General features: G+C 35.1%; 2 protein-coding genes and 7 non-coding genes across 16 annotated transcripts; 6 read left to right on the plus strand and 3 right to left on the minus strand.

The window, feature by feature from the left end:
- Positions 1-161: 161 nt before the first annotated feature.
- flp-19 (WANQVRF-amide) lies at positions 162-1,307 on the plus strand. The gene is made up of 3 exons (NM_077375.6): positions 162-359; positions 526-638; positions 949-1,307. The coding sequence occupies exons 1-3, from the start codon at positions 302-304 to the stop codon at positions 1,045-1,047; spliced, it is 270 nt and encodes an 89-aa protein (NP_509776.1). The 5' UTR covers positions 162-301; the 3' UTR covers positions 1,048-1,307.
- On the minus strand, positions 1,303-19,683 carry abl-1 (the record flags this gene model as incomplete). 8 transcript variants are annotated; one of them, NM_077377.7, is made up of 18 exons in its annotated part: positions 1,308-1,813; positions 2,060-2,143; positions 2,198-2,301; positions 2,734-2,891; positions 3,907-4,408; positions 4,487-4,737; positions 4,786-5,013; positions 5,297-5,874; positions 5,934-6,374; positions 6,426-6,521; positions 7,098-7,441; positions 7,550-7,876; positions 8,075-8,234; positions 12,417-12,490; positions 12,661-12,690; positions 13,258-13,358; positions 19,455-19,510; positions 19,621-19,665. In NM_077377.7, coding segments are annotated over 18 exons (3,675 nt in total). The 8 variants fall into 8 exon arrangements, with proteins under 8 accessions (NP_509777.2, NP_509778.2, NP_001368775.1 ...); NM_001381087.2 differs by having other exon boundaries at positions 1,310-1,813; positions 3,919-4,408; positions 19,621-19,682; NM_077376.10 differs by lacking the exon at positions 12,661-12,690 and having other exon boundaries at positions 1,303-1,813; positions 19,621-19,683.
- On the plus strand, positions 8,295-8,432 carry M79.13. The gene has a single exon (NR_072010.1). It is a non-coding gene; the product is annotated as an Unclassified non-coding RNA M79.13 (non-coding RNA).
- On the plus strand, positions 9,314-9,537 carry M79.9. The gene has a single exon (NR_072011.1). It is a non-coding gene; the product is annotated as an Unclassified non-coding RNA M79.9 (non-coding RNA).
- Positions 12,400-12,501, plus strand: M79.6. Its single transcript, NR_072012.1, has one exon. It is a non-coding gene; the product is annotated as an Unclassified non-coding RNA M79.6 (non-coding RNA).
- On the plus strand, positions 14,266-14,454 carry M79.10. Its single transcript, NR_072014.1, has one exon. It is a non-coding gene; the product is annotated as an Unclassified non-coding RNA M79.10 (non-coding RNA).
- On the minus strand, positions 14,266-14,485 carry M79.7. Its single transcript, NR_072013.1, has one exon. It is a non-coding gene; the product is annotated as an Unclassified non-coding RNA M79.7 (non-coding RNA).
- M79.5 lies at positions 18,059-18,183 on the minus strand. The gene has a single exon (NR_072015.1). It is a non-coding gene; the product is annotated as an Unclassified non-coding RNA M79.5 (non-coding RNA).
- A 615-nt stretch (positions 19,684-20,298) lies between the features above and the next one.
- On the plus strand, positions 20,299-20,373 carry M79.15. Its single transcript, NR_072016.1, has one exon. It is a non-coding gene; the product is annotated as an Unclassified non-coding RNA M79.15 (non-coding RNA).
- Positions 20,374-21,203: the final 830 nt, after the last annotated feature.

The raw sequence follows: 21,203 nt of genomic DNA on the forward strand, positions 1-21,203 counted from the left end.
CTTATTTTCCGGGCTCGAAATACTGGAAAAACTTCTAGGCTGCACATCTTAAAAAGTAGCGGTGACATTCCTCCCATTCCCATCCTTCTCACTTTTGGTTCATTAGCACTATATTCCATAGTGCTCCACCCACATTTCACCGGTTTGTCGCGTCGTCTCTCATTCTTACTATAGAAAACTCTTGAATTCCTTGTAGATATCGCTTCTTAGTCTTTGACAAGCCACGTCCACAAAACCCGCGAGTGCTCTCAACGTGCCTCAAGGAGGACACGCCCACCACTGCTTCATTCATTGCACCGACATGTCCTTCCAGCTAACGCTGTTTTCCATGCTTTTCCTGTTAATTGCCGTAGTCGTCGGTGAGTTTATTTTTTATTAACAATTATCTTTGTCTTGTTCAATTTCAATTTTGTTTTCATTTATTAATATCACAAATCTAAGCCTATATCTCTCAACAGAACATTGTAAACGTGTTAGAGTCTAGACTGTTCTAGCAGAAGAATAGTCAATGAATAGGTATTTCAGGGCAACCAATTCAGTCACAAAATGGTGATTTGAAAATGCAAGCCGTTCAGGACAACTCACCGTTGAATATGGAGGCGTTCAACGACGATTCGGCATTGTACGACTATCTTGAGGTGAGCCATGGGCCAGAGCGGAACAAAAACCCAACTAATTTTGTGTGTTTGTTCATCTCGTTATGGGATTAGGTATCACCGTAGTCTCATCCTTGATGCAAAAAATAATGAGTTTTTTTTCTGATCCACTTCACGTCTATGCATCATTTTTTCTAGAATTCCTTTGAGGTACATAAATAAGCATTTGGGGACGGAAAGAAAACTCGGAGAATGTGAAATATGATTGCATTTAGTCCTTTTCATGTTTCAAAAATAGAATTTTGAATTCAAAAAGTAGAAAGGAATACAAGTTCAATTCAATTTCTTGCAGCAGTCGGACCCTTCTCTCAAGAGCATGGAAAAGAGATGGGCGAATCAAGTGAGGTTCGGTAAGAGGGCATCTTGGGCCAGCTCAGTCAGGTTCGGATAACCGGCTTTGCACAATTTTGACGGTCAGACATGGTTCAATACACCTCAAACAAATTGCGCACATCAAATCAGACTTCAGACGACAATCAGCACACCTTCCTTCTTTCTGTCCATCCTGTCCTTTTATATACGTTTTACCTTCTCCGTCTATACAAATTCTGTCACTTTTGGATTAACTCGCTTTTATTCTCATTACTCAATTCGATTCCATTATTCTTTGTATTGTCAAAAATTTAGCAATAAAGTTTGCGACTTGTTAAACATCGATGAAAGCATTTTATTTCATAATATGATGCATATTAACAATTATGCAGGACTAGAGTGAACATGAAAAGAAAAACAGAAAAAGTGAGAAAGGTTCACATAACAGTCAAAAATTAATGATAAAAGGAAAGAAGACGGTACACCGTTTAGTTGCACTCAGTGTGCAATGAAAAATAATGACAGGAAAAAAAAAAATTGAAGAAGACGAATAATCTCATCAGAAATGGTAGATGGAAGACAAACTACACGTTTTATTCAGTAGTACCTACTTGATGTTTCAGCTGCAGATTCAAAATAAAAAAGGAATCGGAAAAGATATTATGGTGTTTTGGAAGAAACAAACATGATAAAATAGAAAAAAGAATCAGCGATCCACCAGCCTCATGATTTGGTCGAAACAGTCCTGGAACGCCATTTTAAGTTTGTCATCAACTGGCTTCGCTCGAGGGTTGTGGGAAAATTTAATTTGTCGATTGTAGATTTCAAGTTGAGAAAGAAGTTCTCTGAAATTGAAATGTGAAACATTCAAAGTTGGCAAAGAAGTTTCCATAATAGTTTGTGAATTCGTTTTTAGTGTTTTTCAAATCATCAGTTTCAATGCTACAATTTTAGGTCAGAATAAAAAGTGAAAAAAAAGATCAAAACATATTCTCTTTTATATGCGTTCTAAATAATTTGAATTCAAAAAACATTAATGGTTTACCAGATAGTGAAAATTTTGCTGATCAGCCTTTTTTCCCGTAACTTACTTGAACCGAAATTTACTATGCGGTGAGATTTGTTCTGCATAGACGGAACACGTGGAATGAAGTTTTTGTACATTATCAGCCATTCTGAAACATTCTCGATTTTTGTATCCAAAAATCGTGGCTCGAATTATTTCTTACATTACAAATTGTTGTAGTTTTTCATCAGTGATCTCTGAGCTCGCCAAATTGAAAAGATTCACAAATTCCTTTTGGATTACTTTGAGCAACGATACAATCATGTCCTGTAAGCAATAGAGTGACGAATCTCAATTATTTTGTTCTAATGATATTGTACTATTCGAAGTCAATGAAATTGATAGATTGAAATTTGTGGTTTCGGAATGATGATTTGAAAATATTTTTGACTTCTGACTTTTGACAATTCTGGTACTAAAAGCATTTGCACTTTTATGTTGGAAAACATAAATTTGCAAATTCTAACTTGAGTCCCTTTTTCAAAATCTCTAAAAGCAACCAACTCATAAAACGGCACGGGCCATTTCACTTTTCTCATTCGAAAAAAAAAACAAAATCCGAGCAAATTCTCTAGTTAGTTTAATTGGCGTAGAGCTATGATGTGAGGAGGCGTAGGATGTATTTCAGAAAGTTCTGTTTTTCAGGGACTTACGATGCAGTTTTTGTGTCTAATTGTAAATTATGTCCAAAGGACCAACCTTGCTCACTGGTTCTTCATCAATTGAGCCAGATTCGTCTTGGTTTCGGTTTTTACGCGGTGGGACAACATGCTTCAACTCATTACTTCCTTCCAGCATTGAAAATCGTTTTGAAGTTCCTTTCTTTTCCAATGCATGCTCACGATATGGGACGGCTTCTGAAAAACGATAAAATGTCATTTCAAGACTCAAATTTTCACGCTCGCACTACATTGTTACGTGATGGTGACGAAATTTCGCCCGCCAAGCGGCATCACGAGCAAAACGACGCCGCGATGGTATGTATCAAATTGCACGTGTCATAACGAAGGCGTTAAGGTCTCAGTTTCCTCATTAGCAAGAATCGAAAAATTTGCGGGTTGTGCTCTCGGCAAGTTCAATCGCCCACGGGTGGGTAAACTACTTTGAAGAATGCTTACGCTATGATATCAGATCACTCGAGGTTATTGGAGTTTATGGAATAAGTTATTGAAAACACACATATTCTGAAGATTTGAAAAAGGAAAGGTTGTAAAAGTTTTGAACCAAATGTTCAAAATGTGCATAAACTACTTGCTTACAGTTTTTGACTTTTATCATAAAAGAAGTTAAAGTTTTATCCAAATTAATTACTGTTTAAGTGCATTTGCATTTCAATTGCAATTTGGCTTGAATCAATACGAATAGTTGTGCTTTTATTCTACGTAGTTCCAGATAAAGGAAAACGAACAATAAATTAAATGTTGATTTCTGATTTTGATTGGTCTTTAAAAACTTTTTGTTCTGGGCAACAGAAAATAAAACTACATTTTCAAAAATGGGGTGTTTACACAATCGGATTACCTTTTTTAGCGGCCAAGACGTTTCGCAAATTTTAATAATTGGGACCGTTAAGGAGAGGAAATTTATTATTTTTCTCGTACTTTTGAATTTTGTTTTTATCAAAAAGTGTTAGATAATTATAAATTTAACTTTTTTATGGATAATGGTTGATAACGTAATTTGTTAAGCTAAAACAAAAATTGTATTATTGAAACTAGCATGTTAATCGAAATAAAAACAATGGGTATTAAAATTTAAAAAATTAATATTGAGAAAACCCCCTAACTACCGTCTTTTTTTCAATTTGTTACCACGCATCATAAATTTATTTAACAGAAGAGCAAGAAACAGAAACTAAAAAAGCATACACACCTTCAATCTTACTTTCAATCGTGGAAGCTGTTCCAAGCTGTTCGAACTTTGATGTAATATCACGTAGAGATTTTGTTCGAGCCATACCATTGGGTTCCTTTTCTCCATTGATAATCCATGTTACTGGCACCACTTTTGTATCGCCATTACTCCGTTTTCTTGGAAGTTCAGGTTTCATACGTTCCTCATAGACACCGGAAAGTGAAGATGTTTCTGAGCTATCCGCGTGTTCAGAATGCGATATTGCAGAGCTTGTAGAATTGTTTGGACATTGCAGTGAGAATGGCCGATGATGTTGAAGAGGAGATACTTTTTGTGTCACCAGTTGACGAACTTTTGCTTTTTCATCTCTTGGAATCACAATGATGCTGTCATTTGTGTTGTCTGTCGCATCAAGTGGCAAATCTTCTTGACTACTTGTGTTGCTCTCTTCTTTGGGTACATGACGTAAATTTCGAATTTTTGCTTTCAACTCGCCTTCTACATTTGGATACGAATCATTCTGAAACAAATAGGAATCTTTGAAACTATAGAGATTGAACAATAAGATTCGAAATTGTAAATAGACAAACAAAAATACCTTGACAATTTCAATTTTCCGCGTCACGGCATGCTTAGGACCCCACATTCCAACATCTTTTGTTGTCTCATCCGATGAGTCTTCTGCTTTCGAATCGGGTCTTACACTTACAGAAGCGTTACGAGATGGTGGCACCGGGACAGGGCTGACTCTAGAGTGATTCTCACTAAATTCGGGCGCGTTTTTAATTGGATATTTGATAGAAGATTTATTCAAAGATCCAAAGGGTGACTTTTCCGATTTTGTTGTTTCTGCAACAAAATAATGTGAGAAAAATTTTAATTCAAGTTCAAACAAACCATCGGCAGTATCTGAATCAATATGATCCAACTCTGGTGTCTCACTTCGTTTCTTCAGTTTTGAACGAATTTGTCTCAGGAAAACGTTCTCGCCGGATGCAGGATGCATTTTAACATACGTACTCGAGTTCATAGAATCTGGCAGAGGAAGTGTGTCAAGAGAATCATTCGATACAGTTCTGCTCAGCGATGATGATCCCGCCCCTTCATTGTCAGCGTCAGTGCTTTCTGAAATAAAACGCTCATTACTATCTGATTGTTTTAATACAGTTTTAATTAAAAGTCGTAGTTTTGCACATTTTTTAAAGAACAATCTTGTCAGGGTTACTGTTTGAAAATTGAGTATTGTACCAGTGTCGTAACCTTTTTCTCTGTAAATAAGTACACATTTATAATTACTTTACTGCAAGATGTAATATTCATTACACTGGAAACTGTAAAAATTCATAATCAGTTTTTATGAGACTCATCTAAATTTTCGTTTTTAAAATTTTCAAAAAATTCAAGTTACCTTTCCAACTGTCAACCCTTCTCATCGAGTCTAAATATGCATCTATCCTTTGTCCTTTCGGCATAGTTCCACCCAGCCTGGTAACCGCTTTCCGCACATTTTTCTCGGCCAAAGGAACCACGTCATCTTGTTCGTTTCTCTCAAACTCCTCTGATGCATGACGAGCGTTACTATTCAGAACTGACTTCAATAGTTTCGGTTTTGTGTTTTGTTGTGGCGGTGGTGGGAACGGTGGTCCTTGAGCACGAAACGACGTTACTTTACTTGTGGTTGATGGATTGAAGAATGATACACTGTCGTCGGTTCTTATAAAACTTCTATTGGGAATTTCAGGATTTGAGTTCCGAGAATGAAGAGATTCCCGGTCACGGTCACGGTCGTGATGTGAAGAATGTCTGGATTTAGAGTCACTTCGTTCTCTAACGTTAGACCTTCTTTTGTCACTTTCCAGTTTCTTATCATTATTCTTTTTCAATTGTTTTTGCACCTCGTCGTTCAAGGAATTGCTTGAAATTAGATTTTCCAAGTTGAAATGAATATCTCGGAAACGAGGACGATCCGACGGAGACCAGTTCCAGCTAAAATTTCATAATTTTGAATATAGAAATCCATGATGATAACTCTAAAAAAAACTAACCACTGAAGCATAAGGCGATACACCGATGGAGGGCACCCTTGCGGGCCATCCATACGGAACCCGTTTTCCAAAAGCCCATAAACATTTGACAGCTCGACGCCTGGATAGGGAGCCATTCCATACGTGGCAATTTCCCAGAGCAGAACTCCAAACGCCCAAACATCAGATTTAGAGCTGAAGGTGTTGAATGCAAGCCCCTCTGGGGCAGTCCATTTGATAGGAAACTTGGCTCCAGCATGTGCTGTATAGGTGTCTTCCTTCATGAATCTTGCCAACCCAAAGTCGGCAATTTTTACAATATTATGCTCGGATACTAAGCAATTCCTTGCGGCCAAATCCCTATGAATGAAGTGTCTGGCTTCCAGGTACGACATGCCGGACGCAATCTGACTAGCCATTTGAACAAGGATTATAGGTGGCAGCAAGCTTTTATCGGTCCTCCTCAAATTGAAAAATCATTAAAATGCAATTCAAAAAGAGCAAAGCACGCACCTCAGGTACTCGAGCAAATTTCCATTGCACATAAACTCGGTGATAATATAGAACGGTGCCTCGTGAGTGCATACTCCAAGCAGTCGAACAAGGTTTCTAAAAAAACAATTATCGTAAATAATAACTAGCTAAAGTATAAAATTATTGGGAATAAAAATAATGAGTTTTCAGATTTTTAAGCAATTGTTTTTTTGTTGATGAAATTCGGAAAATATTATTCGGCGTATTTACTCTACAATCTTTTAAAATAAAAATGTCATTAGAACGAGCTAAATTTAAAGACAAAAAACAACGTCTGCACATTTTGCTGTTGTAGCTGTTTGAATTTATGTTTCTTTTTGAATTAAAAAAATTCATACAAGTTTGTTCCACTTAGTTTAATTAATTTTAATCCAAGACAAAAACGATTGAGTTTTTTTCTGGCTACTCTTTGATAAACGTTTGAAATAATTGGATTAAACTCTTGCAACACGTTGGTTTTTTTATTTACGAAATGTGAAAATTGCTTTTCACGTGAAATATTTGTGCATAGTTTTTAGTAATTATCACATATTCTCTCGATTTCAATCACAACGTCATTTTTAAAAATATTTTTTTCATTTTTTACTATTATGTATCCGTTTTTTGTCAACTTTAGATGTTCTCTATCTATTGAATTTCTCGAGCACTTACTTGTGGTGCAAATCTTTCATGATAGCAGCTTCTGCTAAAAATTCATGAAGTGGCATTGCATCTTCCTTCAACGCTTTCACTGCAATTGTGCAGTCATGTCGTTTCCAGTATCCCTCGTACACGTCTCCGTACTGTCCACCGCCCAATTTGTTATGCATGATGATTTCGGATCTATCTAGTTCCCATTCGTCTGGCGCGTTAGGCGACAGTGAGAACAGTCCACGTCCCTTGTCCTTTTTACTCGCTGGGTACATTAAAAGACATATCAGCCCATCAGCGTGAACACTATGATGGTGCACTAACTCTCCAAGTGTGCGGAATTTGACTTCTTGTGTGATGAACATCTGTAAAAAGCGAGTATTTGCACACTTTTGAGTTGGTTAAATACAATAAAAATCACATGATTGTGGTTGAGGGGTTGATCAGTGAAATCAAGTATAAGTAAAGCTCACCTTTTCTGTATTATCTACATTGATCCGGTAGTGAAACACTCGACCATCATGGCGAACAGAGATTGTATACTGTCCTATACTTGTTTCACTTTCTCGTACCAAAAATGAGCCAGTGATTCCACTGCCTAGTATAGCCTCAGAATCGCTCCTTGAGATTTTGCCATGATACCACGTGTACTTATCCAAAGAGTTGTACGGAGCAATAAAATTACTTGGCACCCATCCAATTTCGCCTAACCTTCGCTGATTGCTCGCATCATTTTTTCTCGTTGAGTATAATCGTGCCTCACACCACTCATTGTTTTTGTTGTAACCCAGAATTCGCACCTGCAAGAACAAAATATCATTTGACATGTGTGCTATGATGTTTGTGTGCTATTCCGACATGGCCGGTGGATATATGAAAAACGAAAGGCCCCGTGAGATGAACAGATGAAGCAAAGGAGGGAGGCATATGCCCTCCCAAGCGGCCATTGATTTATTGATAAACGTCCGCATTATTTGATTTATGCTTCAAGTACAAACCTGATCACCCTTTCGTAACGAAAGCTGCTCTTCGCCGACACCGTGGAAATCATAGAGAGCTACAAAAAGTGGTGCAGATGATGATGATGAAGAGGAAACTGTATTCATATCGTGCACGTTGTTTACCGAATTCATTGAGCTACATGCTACTAGATCCTCTCTGAAAATTATCATATTAAGTATTCGGAAAAAATTGGACTTGAAACAAAATAAATTCACACTAGGCAGTCAGTTATAGTAAGTAGTTGTAGCGACGCATCATCAAAAATTCTGTTCACTTTCGCTATGGACGTCCACTCGGTCATAATAATGGCGTTTTACATGAAAACCCTCGCAACCATACACAGGAAAAACAAGTGAAAGAATTGGACTGGAGAAGAGGCACTACTCACGTCAGCCAAGATTTTGAACATATGAACATTTTTTGACGCAACTGTCTTCTAAATGGCAAAAAAAGTAGAAGAAGCTGGTGGCAAGTTGATTGGGGCGTAATAGGAATAAAATGACAGCGATTGGGAGATTCTGAGGACAAAATAGGCGGAAAGAAAAACGAGGAATTATGAGACCACACACTTGATGAAAAATGACTGACTGACGGACAGACAAACGGCAAATCTTCAAAGGAAAATAAAACTCTCCTTTTCTACGGAAATAAAAGAGAAAAACTATTATTAGATAGCAAAAAAATAGTTGGATATTAACATTATTGAAATTTATTTGATTGGATATTTGATGAAATCATCAAAAATCTGCAAATATTTTCTCTTTCAGCAGTATTGGAAAAATTGTTTTGAAATTTTGAAATTTTTTTCTGAAAGGAAAAAGAATATATTCAGATTTTTGAATGTTTTTTTTTCAAAAAAAAGAAAGAAGAATGTCTACGCTCTTAATTCATAATCTGATCATTTTTATGCATAAAAAATGTAATCCAATCTCTCAATCAGACCGGAAAACATCACATCTTTTCAAAGTATAAACTGGAAAGTTTAAAACTTTTTCCAAAATAGGTTTTCCGAACCGTAACAGTCTCTCAGCTTTCGAAACTATGCACATGAAATATGAAAACATTCATTTCAGAATTATTATCAGAAGTACACAGCATCATCCATTCAAACATCTTTGAAACCAAGTGACAGTACTTTTTTAATAATCATGCAAATTTTTCAACACTTACAATGAGTCGATTGTAGCCGTGATAAAACATATGCTCTCGGCTAGTTTGTGATGCAAGTAGTGCATTGGTAATGCGACAGATGGTAGACTTCGCGACATGGCAAGTGATGAATCACCGACCTTGGATAGGTACATTGTGCTACGCGATTTGGCACGATTCTTCGCTCTCTTTTTGGTTCGTTTCTGAGATCGTTCCCGAAAGCACGGATTCATGATCATTTTTGAGATGTCGAAGCAAACAGATGAGGTTCTTTTTGTGGCGTGACGACAACTGATGAGAATGCATCCGCCGTGCTCCGTCAACGCGCACACCACACAGATGATGGAAGAAATGGACGAAGAGGAATAAGTCGTCGGGGTTGTATTGTGTGAGAATGAGTGATGCGGGCTATATGAATGATGATCACTTCGGAGGACCCTCTGGAGCCCTCCTCTCTCGGCACCACCACTACCGCCGGCTGTTCCAGCGGTCTCGGTGCGACAGATAGATTAACACTTGCCACTCGCGGCTATCTGATTATGAGAAAGTTGGAAAATAGACGAGCAGCTTATTTGATTGGCGTTTTTAGCATCTCTAAATCTTGCATCGGTTTTCCGGAAACTGATATCTTACTTCAAGGCAGGGAGTTTGTAAGAAAACAATTAATGTTTCATTCGTAAACCGATCCGTTATGTTTTTCCAGACAGCTAGAATTAATTGTATGAATAAGAAATAAAATATAAAAATTGATTTTTTCAAAAATTGTCTTTTGGGACCTAATTTTTGTCACAGAGTTATCCATTGAAATCAAGGAACAGACAACAATTACAGTACTTCATTAAAATGTTTTATTTACTATTGTGAAGAAGTGACAATTGCTCAGTTTTGCCACTCATTATTTTGGAAGTCGACCATAAAAATGTTTTCCCATTGTTTTTTATACTGTCATTTTGTTGTAAATATTTACATTGTTTTAAATATTTATATTAGAACATTGTGGGGGTCTGAACATGCAATATTGCTTTGGATTTCCTCAAACACTCATATTTTTCAAAGATTTGGCAATTTTCCAAAACTTTGACCGCAAATTGAAAAATCTATGAATGTAAACTTTTTTGGAGTGTTTACAGATATTCGGTCATTTTGGATCATTATAAGTGTATTCAGACAAAATTTCCACTGGCGCTACTTCAGCTTTAATACAAGCTACGAGCAAATTTTCGAATGTCCCATAAATTTCAAAAATGACCTAACGTTGACGATAACATTTTTTGCCGTTCTTTTCTATTATGAACTTTTAATTTTGGTCGTACCCATCCTACACATGTCATAATTTAAAAAAAAAAACTAACTAAAACAACCAAATATTTAACAAAGTCAATAACTTTTGTTGACATGACAAGGTCATTTCAATTATACTTTCCGTAAATTGTTTCCCGGCCCGCTTACCTGCTTGCCGTTCAAAAAAATTCGCTAATAGTTGCCGCCTTAAAAAATTCATTTAAAGAACATTCCGGCAGGAAAAATTTAAATCACAAATAATCATAAAATCTGCCTACACTGTCCTTTCAAGAGTTTCGAGGATGAACTAAAGTTCAGAATGTTGCAGTGTAACGTACTAAGCGGGTGAATTTACATGAATAGTAGTTTCTAAATTTGCATACATTTCAAAATAGAAGAAGAGGAAAAGACTAGACCAACCAGTTGGTCATGGGCTTACACGCAATGAATTTTTGGTTTCATTTGTCCATTTGGGCTCATGTTACACAAAAAACATTTTGGAGAACATTGAATTAACAGAATTTATTTTTCAAAAACGGTTCCCCTAAAACCTTAGCATTCAGGAATCGGATAACAATTAAAAAACCTTTTCCTAATTTCGACTGGTTTGCAAATAATTCTTAAAAGTATCGTTTGAGAAACACGTTCGAAAAAAAAATGCAACTGACAGAAATGAAAATATTCAGAGCATTGAACTGATTAATGTGTCATATTCAGAATTTTCTGAAAATTACTTTGAAATGTATTATTCAAAAGTACATTCAAGTGTTTTTTTATTGCTATATCCGGTGTATAAAAATAATTAATTTTCAATCTGATGTGATACCGCTCACGACAATAATCTTCTAAAACGGAAAATGTCTGTATTTGCATATTTGGCACCGTAGAGGGCGAACAACGAAAAACGAGAAAATAGATCAGCTCCGCGCACAGGGAAATCAACAAAAATTGGTCAGTATAAAAGTTAGAGAAGCAGAGAGAAAGTGAAACTCCCAAGTCGGGAAAAGACAATAGTCGGGGGAGCTTCTATCAAATAGGGAATGCACACCGGACAACACTGAGGCAACACAAGGAGAGCATTAGAAGGGAGAAGCCCCCATTCCCTCTCTCTCTCTCTATCGTTTGTTCACTCTTTCTCTCTCTCTCTCGATTAGAAAGAAAGCTATTTCTCTCTGGGAGAGCCTGAGTCTAAAGCAAAACGATTAAATTGAACTCCAATTAATTCTGCACTTGCAAGTGTTCTTGGTAAAAGCTGTTGGGTAACTAAATTAAAGTGACGCTGAATTGGAATATTCTATGAAGAAATCAGAAAAAAAAACCGAAATATCAACTGAAAATACATTGTTTTCTGTACCTTGTCATTTTTGTTCGTTTTTTTTGTTACACTTGGCAAGATACAAAAACCTGTTTTCACTTAACAATCACGTGTCAAAAAAGTGAGAACAAATTGTTAGAATAAATCAGTATTTCATTTTCTTGAAATTATATTGAAGAGAATGCACAGAGATAAATTGGATTTGTTATACAAATTTTTTACGAAAGGCAATTCGTTGCTATGTTTGAACTTTACCTTGGCAATGCTTTATTTTGCTTCAAGAAAAAGTAACATTTAATTATATTCACCGATAGTGTTAAACTAGAGTGTGGATTTTTGCAAATCGCTTCGAACCTACATATTTCTGATTTCATGTTGTTCTAAAGTTAGAGTTTTCAATGCATAGGTCTGACTTTGTTCAACGTGTTGATAAAACTAACAGTCCACTGATATAATTGATTGTATTGAAAAGGAACAGCAGTTCAACAATTTTGGTTTGAAAAACTATATCCGACCGAAATCGATTCCTCGGGAGTTTTTTTCCAAATACGAAAACAAAGCAACTAAAACCGAACACCGAAAAACAAATATACCTGCTCTGGCTGCCACGGAAAGTCGAGCTGTCACTGTTCGGCGGTCGAAATGTGTCAAATGTTGGACGGAACATCTAAAATCAGTAAAGAAATTTAAGAAACCGGGGGAGTAAATAAGAGGTTGACAAGAGCATAGTTATGTTTTAGTTTTTGTTAGTCATGTTATTCGTTAAAATGGGATTAGGGCATTCAAAATTAGTAATTTGGCGGATTATAAATAATTTCTTAGAGTTGTCATTCATACCTGTACTGAATCAGGAGTTCTTGGGCTGACCTAAAAATTGTTTAAGTACATTGTTAAGTCGAATACAGTATTTTCTCTGTTTGTGCAATATGAAACATTAAATTCAAAAAATATTTGAGACGGGTTGTTATTTAAAACTGTTTCCAAAAGTTTTTCTGCGTTCGAAATCACTCGTTTTTTATCAGGAATTCTAGATATTTAACTTCCTGAAAATTGTGAATTATTGTAAAAAATGATCGAGATTTGTCATGTTTTGAAAAATAATGAGAAATTCTAAAAGAAAATCGAAGAAGCGCATTGAAAATTATCAAATTCTTTACTAAAAGAGACTACTAAACTGATTTTTGAAAATGCATTTGAGTTCAATACAACTGGATACCCATCCAACTTAATACGCATATCAAATGAGAACACACGAAATTGTCAAATTAGAAATTAACGTAAAAAGTTAATAAAAAAACTAAGAATTGGGAATTTTAAATTTTTTATCCGACTTAATTATAAAAGGCTCTGTTGAATTTTAATTGAAAGTTTCCGACAAAAAAATAGAGTCTTCGTGTTTAATATTACATTATTCACTGAAATAAGCAAACTTACCTCGAGTATGAGTGGACTTTTGCTCCGTTCTATTTCTTCGGCTAACTTGCTCGAAATCTCCGATTTCGGACTCGCCACCGGTTGATCGAATACAGGATCTTCTGAAAAGAATGCCATTTGAGAAAAATGTATTTTTTATTTTATTTCTATTACAAATTTTCCCTAAAACGTCTTTATCAGTGAGCAATCATCGCAGTCATGAAAAACGACGAGAAAATTGGAGTAGAAAAAGAAAGGACTTGATAACGTTTACGACCGTAAAGTATATGTCAGTGCGGTAAGAACTGAAACATTTTATGCAGCTGGCGGCAAGGGCGACCCAATAGAAAAAACGAAAGGAAAACTGGAAATTAGGAGGAAAAATACGAATATGGAAATTTAGTTGAATACATTTTTAATGAGATTTACTGCTTGACTGGAAAAAAATTAATCATAAAAAACATAATCCAATTAATTGGGATCATTTTAAGCAAAAATATTACACAAAAAGGAGACTTTGGAAAAATAAAGGGCAATATTATTGTTTTATTACAACAAAATTTTTGGATTCAGTTTTGTGATAGATGTAGTATCAGGAAGTCCGTTTGTTGAAAATCTCCAACTTGAGTTTTTAGAATTCTTAGTAAAATTCAATGATATACATAATCTACTGCAAGCTTGAAAAGGCAGAACAAGAAAGCTGTGCCGCTGCTTTTAAGAATTGAGTATGTGAAATGAGTATTTTGGAAATAAACAAATTTGGATATAACACGACATCAAAGCTAGTAAATTTCGTGTGTATACAAAAAGCAAGACAGCGTATTTTGCTTAAAGTTACGAATAAAAAAAGTTCCTAAGATATTGTAGGGTTCTAATTATAGAAGACAATAACTAGTATAAAAGAAGATGGAACACATGAAGCTACAAGTGAGCCCCATTCAAGACGACCGGTATTATTAGAGTACGGAGGGAGAAGGGGTAGAAAAGAGAAAAAGAGCAGCACATAACGAGGGAAATGGGTGGCTTCTCCTTCATATTGACAGTATGAGGAAAGAAGGTAAACGAAATAGCACGCTCAACGGTAAGCAGGCCAATTCGACATCAGCTTACCACACCCAAACGTTAACCCGTCGCTGCTCTTTCCATCACCCCCCGCCACAGGTCGGCCCTCCTACCCACCGGCTCTTGTCAGGGAGTTCCTTTATTTCTCTTCACCTCTTTTTTTCGCGCATTTTTCTTGCGCAATCGTCTCGCCATTTTACGGTTTGTCTTTCTTTTTCGACTCAATGATCTTCAAACACACTTGGGGTGAAACAGATAATGTGAGACAAGTAGAGCAGGAACAAAAAAAGTGAGCGGCAAAAATCGCTAGTTATGACATTTTTTCTTGCTCCGCAGACATGTCAAATCTTCGATCAAGAATGGTTAGCGTGAATATACTAGAATTTCAAAAAATTTGAACTACACTTTAGTCATTCGAAGAGAATATTTTCAACATTTTGCTGAATATATCCAGTATTTAATTTAAATCAAACAAAATTTCTTGCTAGAAAAAACCTCACTGATGAATTTAGTTTTGATCAGTAGAGGTTACAGAAAAGGCATTATTGGGAATTAGCATTGAAACGTTTTTTACTGTTAATCTGAAAAAAAGTTGTCAAACTATTTTTCTGAAGTTTTGAAGTCTAAGAATAGTCAAAAATGATCTTGCGAGATGTCGACCAACTCATAATTCATTTCAAAGTTTTATCTAGCTACTGTTTTTAAGTTACGTTTTTTCGGATAAGTGTGTGAAATAGCTAGAAAAAAAATTAGGATAGAATGCCAAAGTGCTTAAATATTCGTAAAATTGCTTAATCTGTGAAAATTTTAGTATACATGGCAGTAGAGACAAGTGGTGACCAAGTACAAGTAACAATGAGTTGACCGGATGGCAAGTGACACATCATTGTAGGGGGCATGAGAAAAGTAGTGTATTGCGAAACAAGACGAGTGGTGTAAGCGAGTGGTCCACTACAAAAGAATAGCATGACAAAATAAGGTCCACAGGAAGAGCGTGTTCGAGCTTTACAAAAGTTTCTGAAGCAATGGGGCGCGAGAATGCTCATATTTGTCAACAAGCTTGGCGTTCCATGCTCAGAAGTAACCTATTTAGAATTTGTTTTCTGTCAGCAAAAATTATTATTTGCGTTACTACTCATGAAATGTAGATTCAGCATTCTGACTTCTTCTTCCATTAGTACCAATTTTCACAAAATCTAATTGTAAACTCAGCCGATCAAATTACATTGGGCACAGAAGCAGGACATAGAGGAAGACGGGAAAAGAAGGAGCATCCTGTCTAATCTAAAGAAACAGAGTTCCCTTTTCTTTTCTAACCAAAAAAACAACAACAATACTACAGACATTGACACCGGCTATGTAGTAAGATGAAATCGGAGGGAAATGAAAGAAGAAAAAAGGGAAGCAACCGAAGAAGAAAAAAAAAGAAGAATGAGAGTCAGCATTACTTGACCCAAGTACTTTCTATAAGTAGCTTATTATACAGCACTGAGTATGTAAAAAAAGAAAAACGAGAAGGGAGGTAGGTTATGACTGAATATTTTTGACAGGAATATTATAAATGCTTTAGGTACGTAAGTTTTAAAAACTAGAATCAACTGAATATACCTTTTTTTACAGCATAATTTTTTTTCATTCATCGCCGAAAAAAACTTTTAGCCATTAGAGTAGCAACTAAGCTTTGAGGATAGGTGTTAACTGGAATAAAATTTCCTATTTTTCAAATTAGAATTTTCAACCTTCAAAACTTAATTTTGTATTCAGTAAAACTTCATGTGTTACCTGTCCCCTCAAAACTCAAAAACTTGATTGTATTGAAATATGCAGCTACAGGGTGGGCCATAATTATGCGCACTCGTATTTTTCTTTTTTTTTCATTTGTTTTGGAGGTTTTTCACTATTTGAAACAGTAATTTGATTTGTGATTAATTATTTCGAAGAGTTAAAATGTGATTTTAATGTGTTATCAAATATGGATATATTGTAAGTAACCAGTAGGATTCTTCGGATGATTTTTCAAAAATACATATTTGATATATACCGTATTTCTTCTATTAATATGGCCTCCCTATTAGACTTGCACTCCCTATTAGTATTGCTCCTTGAACACCCTCCGAAAATTAGTATTGCACTCCCTATTAGTGTTGCACTCCCTAATAGTATTGCGTCTACTTTTTTTTTGGTACAGACCCACCTCACTAATTTTGAGATTTTAACAACATTTTTTGCCTACTTTGCAACAATTTGTGGTAAAATTTTTATGAAATTGAAGTTATTGTACCTTTTTGTTGCAATTACAATCAAATTTTCACTTTCACACAAGGTTCGAGTTTTTTCAGAAAAAAAATCAGAAAGCTCAAAGTCAGAAAAATTTTCTGAAAATTAATATTGCACTCCCTAATAGTCTTGCACTCCCTATTAGTATTGCAAGCGGGAAGACCATCGAACAATAGTATTGCAGTCATATTAATAGAAGAAATACGGTATACAATTTTCAAAACTTCGAAACGAGGTTTATATTAGGTCTCCAAATAAGTTCCGGGTCAAAAATCATAACTTTGTTCGCTGTGTATCGATTTTTATGAAACTTTGGGAATTTATGTTATCAACCATGTTCTTTCATTTGACAATAGTCGCAAAAATTTTTGTACACCTCAAGTGTCCTAACTCGGAGCCAATTTTTCCAGGAATTTTTCCTATCTCGCTTCTTTTAACCTTTGAATTGAGGTTTGTGTGCGGATTTTGCTTTGCTTAAAATACATTATTAGAAAACGACAAAAGTTTAGAAAAAAATCCGTCCAAAAAATTTTTTTTAAATATATAATAATCGTTTTAGTTTGAAATTTGAATCTCGAGAAATATTCAAAAAACTCAAAAATTATCCGAAAAAATTATATTTTCTATTAACATTTTGGTGTATCGAAATAAATTGATATGTTTTGTATGTGTAAAAATAGTTCACGCTTGTTTACATCATTTTTGTAGGGAAAATCTAGAACTTTCGACAAAATTTTTTTTGAACATTTTTTGACGACCAACCAAAAAAAAATTTTTTGGACGGATTTTTTTCTAAAATTTTGTCGTTTTCTAATAATGTATTTTAAGCAAGGCGAAATCCGCACACAAACCTCAATTCAAAGGTCTTCTTTTAGAAGCGAGATAGGAAAAATGCCTGAAAAAATTGGCTCCGAGTTAGGACACTTGGGGTGGACAAAAAATTTTGTGACTGATGTCAAATGAAAGATCATTGTTGATAACATGAATTCCCAAAGTTTCATAAAAATCGATACACAGAGAACAAAGTTATGATTTTTGACCCGGAACTTATTTGGAGACCTAATAGATTTTTCACTTAAAAAATACATGTAAGAACTGTGATTTGATAAGCAAACACATACACAAATCCGGAACCGGAAGATTTTAAAATTAGTATTCTCTTTTCTATTTCATAAAACTTTTATAGTTTTGTGTTTAATCACGTTATGAAAAAGATCAATGATCTGAACTTCGTCAAATCTGATTTAGGATATATTTTGGTTGTTCAGCTCGGTTTGTCTGATGTAAATTATTTTTGAAAATTCTACTGAAACACCTAACTGATTTTATTTTTTCAGATAACAAAAAAAGCAGAGACAATGCCGTTTCTTCGAGAGTAACACAAAATTAGCAAAACTATTCAATATTGTCACATGCCGTGTCAATGTCTAGGGAATTGTAAAAATGGGTGTGGACTTGCGAACGTTTATATTCATTGTATACGCGTCGCACCAAATCCATCATAAAAATTGGATAGAAAGAATGAAGAACAGGAGGTTGGGTGTCCCCCGTGGTTCTCAGTCCCACACAGAAAGGAAAATGTGCCAGAGCACATTTTCTAATTGGTCAACGAGAAGAAGGGCGATTCGTCGTACTACTAACACAAGTCCAGCTGCTTCTCTGACCCAGGGAGAAAAAAGATGGGGGGAAATGGTAAATCTAGTTAAAACTGGAGTGAAGTGAATAAAATGCGAATAGTCAATAGGGGTCGAGCATTTATAACTGCGAATATGGCATTGAAACCTATTGAATTGGAATAACAAGTTGGAGAAGCGACGTTTTGCCGGGAGGCGGCAAAGCGGGAAAGGGGAGAGGAACTGGATTTATTCCATTTTTTTCTATTCTTCCAAACTTCCTTTCCCAAATAAATTATGCCTAAACCTTTTAAAAGTGTATAATTTTATAAATATTGTAGTTTGTAAAAAATTATGATCTAATTATTCTAGATGAGTAGAGAAGATACACTTGATTGGATAGTCTCCCATATTTGGATCACGCATGCGTTGTCCTCAAACTAGGGACCGGGAGTTGACGGACGAGGGAAGGGAGATGTGACCTCTTGGTTTGTCTGCGTCCCGTCTTCCACTCATGCTCTCTTTCAATCCACCATACCAGCTATTACTATCTCTACTCTCGTTTTCTTCCGCGTCTCGTTTACTTGTGACTTTAGAAGAGGATCTCTCACCCTCCCCACACCCTCTCCGGCATATATCTACAGCGAACGGGAATACGAAGGGAACCGAACACTTGGAGGATTAGAGAACCTAACCGCATAAAGCATTAAGAGCGGTTCTGAATCTGTCATCTACACTCGAAGGGCCTTATTGTGGGCAGACAATTTCGAATGAGATTGTGACAATTCATCGAAAAGTAGAAGGAACGTTAAAAACAATACATAAAACTTAACATACTGTTTTTCATGTTTTAACATGAACTTTTTTTTTTTGAGAAACTGAGAAATTACAAAATATTAGTTTTATAATACTTTACGTATAATTTATTTTACAATTTCGCCTTATTTTCTTTCAAAACTGAGAGCAGCTTCCTTTTTTTGAAAAATAGAAAAACAAAAGCTGATACTTCAGAAACAATCGTAAACTTTATCAGTACTTTTTTAATGAGTTTCAAACAATAATCATTTTTTTAGGAAAACTTTTGAATCAACAAATATTCATTAGTTTCGTCAAGTTAATATTTTTCAAGGCTGAATTTTTCCAAATGGTATGAAATTATACCATTCAATTTTTTTTTTGAAATCCAATGCCAAACTCAAATGTTGAAATTATATTTGTTTTTAGTTGAAAAGTAATTTTCACAATTTTCAAGCGCAAAATGCTTACCACATGTGAAGAGTTCATTGTCATTGATTTCTTTCCCAGTACTATGTGAATGACCCCTGAAAAACATTTTCTTCTTTATTAGTATATGTTGTTCGTAAAATTAAAATAAACAAAATACCATGGCCTTATAGTTTTTGAGAAGAATTATGAAATGAACTGAACTCACATTTTTGTTAAGTCCTACATGGGAGAATGTTTTGATGTTTTCAAAGTTAGAAAAGCCTGAAAATTATGAAGTTTGGCTTGAATTAAAAAAAAGAAATAAAAAGAAAAAATCGAAGAAGACAAAAAAAAAAGAACATGGAGGAAAAAAGAAAGGACGCGCAATTGGTGTGAAGGTATGTGTCGAGTACCCGGCTGCCCTCTCTTTTCTCATAACCCATCCAGTGACCAGCAGAGCGCGCTTGCATACTTCTCACTCGTTGTTCACTGCTTATTACTGCGCACTTGGTTCAACACTAACGCCTATTCGCTAGTCAAACAATAACAACAGTTCCTGTCAGATAAATAGTACTAAGCTAGAGGAGATTGGAAACGCGGAGTAGAGACTACAAATACTTTGAACTGATTGAACTTATATGCATACGAAATGAATGGATAATGTTTAAACTGGATATAATTAGTTTTTAGTTGTTTTACAAAATTGTGGTGATTTAATAATTAAAAAAAAGTTATGCTATTCGGATATTTGTGTATTCGCAAAAACCATAGTTTTAAACCAATTAACAAATTGTCAATTACAAATCTAAAATCTAACAATTATTGACAAGACCATACATATTAATAAACAAAAAAGTTTTGCATTGTAAAACCAATCAAAACTTGTCGCCGTTCCTTTTTCGCTATGTTTTATACAAATCTGCGATACGAATTCGTATCGGTTGAAAGTGTGGGGATGAAGTGTGAAATGAAACAAAAAGTGTGATCACAAAGAATGGGACGAGAGGCCAGGAGGTACTCAAAACCCCCGCCAATTTTGTCCCATAAAAATTGGAGCGACGAAAGAGTATGGGAATGCAGTTTGAAATAGAAAAGTTGAACAATAGGTAGTATTCAGATTGACGCATTTTTTAAATGGAAATCAAAACTAAAAGAATCAAAATTTTGAAGAAACAGTACGGTATGCCTCTGAGGGTTGGTTGAGTGAATTCTAACTCATTAGAAAATTGCTGTCCTACTATTTTGAAAACAATAAAAGGGCTCCTTAGACTAAAATATGCTGAAAAGTACCTATCAAGTTTTAAATAAGTTTAAAAATTTTTGGAGATTTGCATTGTTTCACGGACTATATAATTGTACATGAAGCACTAATTTTAAATTGTGTGTTTAAGAATAATTTGTTAATTGAGAACAAATTCCATACTTGAAACACTCAATAAGAACGCACTCTAATGCATACAATAATTCTTTAAAAAAACTCCCAAGTTTTAATAATTGCTGACGAAGATGTTTTGGAAAACGTGATCTCCAAGTAATGAATGCTTGGCAATTACAAATAACTTTTTGAAATCAAAAGATTATATGTGGTTGTATTTCTCCATAAAAAAGTGGAATTGTGTGTAGGGTTTTCAAAAGATGAAAATAGGTTTGTTGTTATAACATGCATATGTAATATGACTATGAAACTGTGCTATTTTGCTAGTGTTAGTGATTTTGATGGTGACAAAGTGTTCTATTTTCGATAATTTTTTTTATTTTTCGTCTTTTCTCCTCGTTTAATTGTTGGAAATTACACATTTACATATTAAG

This window comes from Caenorhabditis elegans, chromosome X, assembly GCF_000002985.6.
Source record: "Caenorhabditis elegans chromosome X".
Lineage (NCBI taxonomy): Eukaryota > Metazoa > Nematoda > Chromadorea > Rhabditida > Rhabditidae > Caenorhabditis > Caenorhabditis elegans.

Excerpts from the sequence above, each read along its gene's own strand:
- flp-19 (NM_077375.6), top strand. The coding sequence starts at position 302 with ATGTCCTTCCAGCTAACGCTGTTTTCCATGCTTTTCCTGTTAATTGCC. Across the intron at positions 360-525 it reads GTTAATTGCCGTAGTCGTCG|GGCAACCAATTCAGTCACAA; the intron begins GTGAGTTTATTT and ends TAGGTATTTCAG. Across the intron at positions 639-948 it reads CATTGTACGACTATCTTGAG|CAGTCGGACCCTTCTCTCAA; the intron begins GTGAGCCATGGG and ends AATTTCTTGCAG.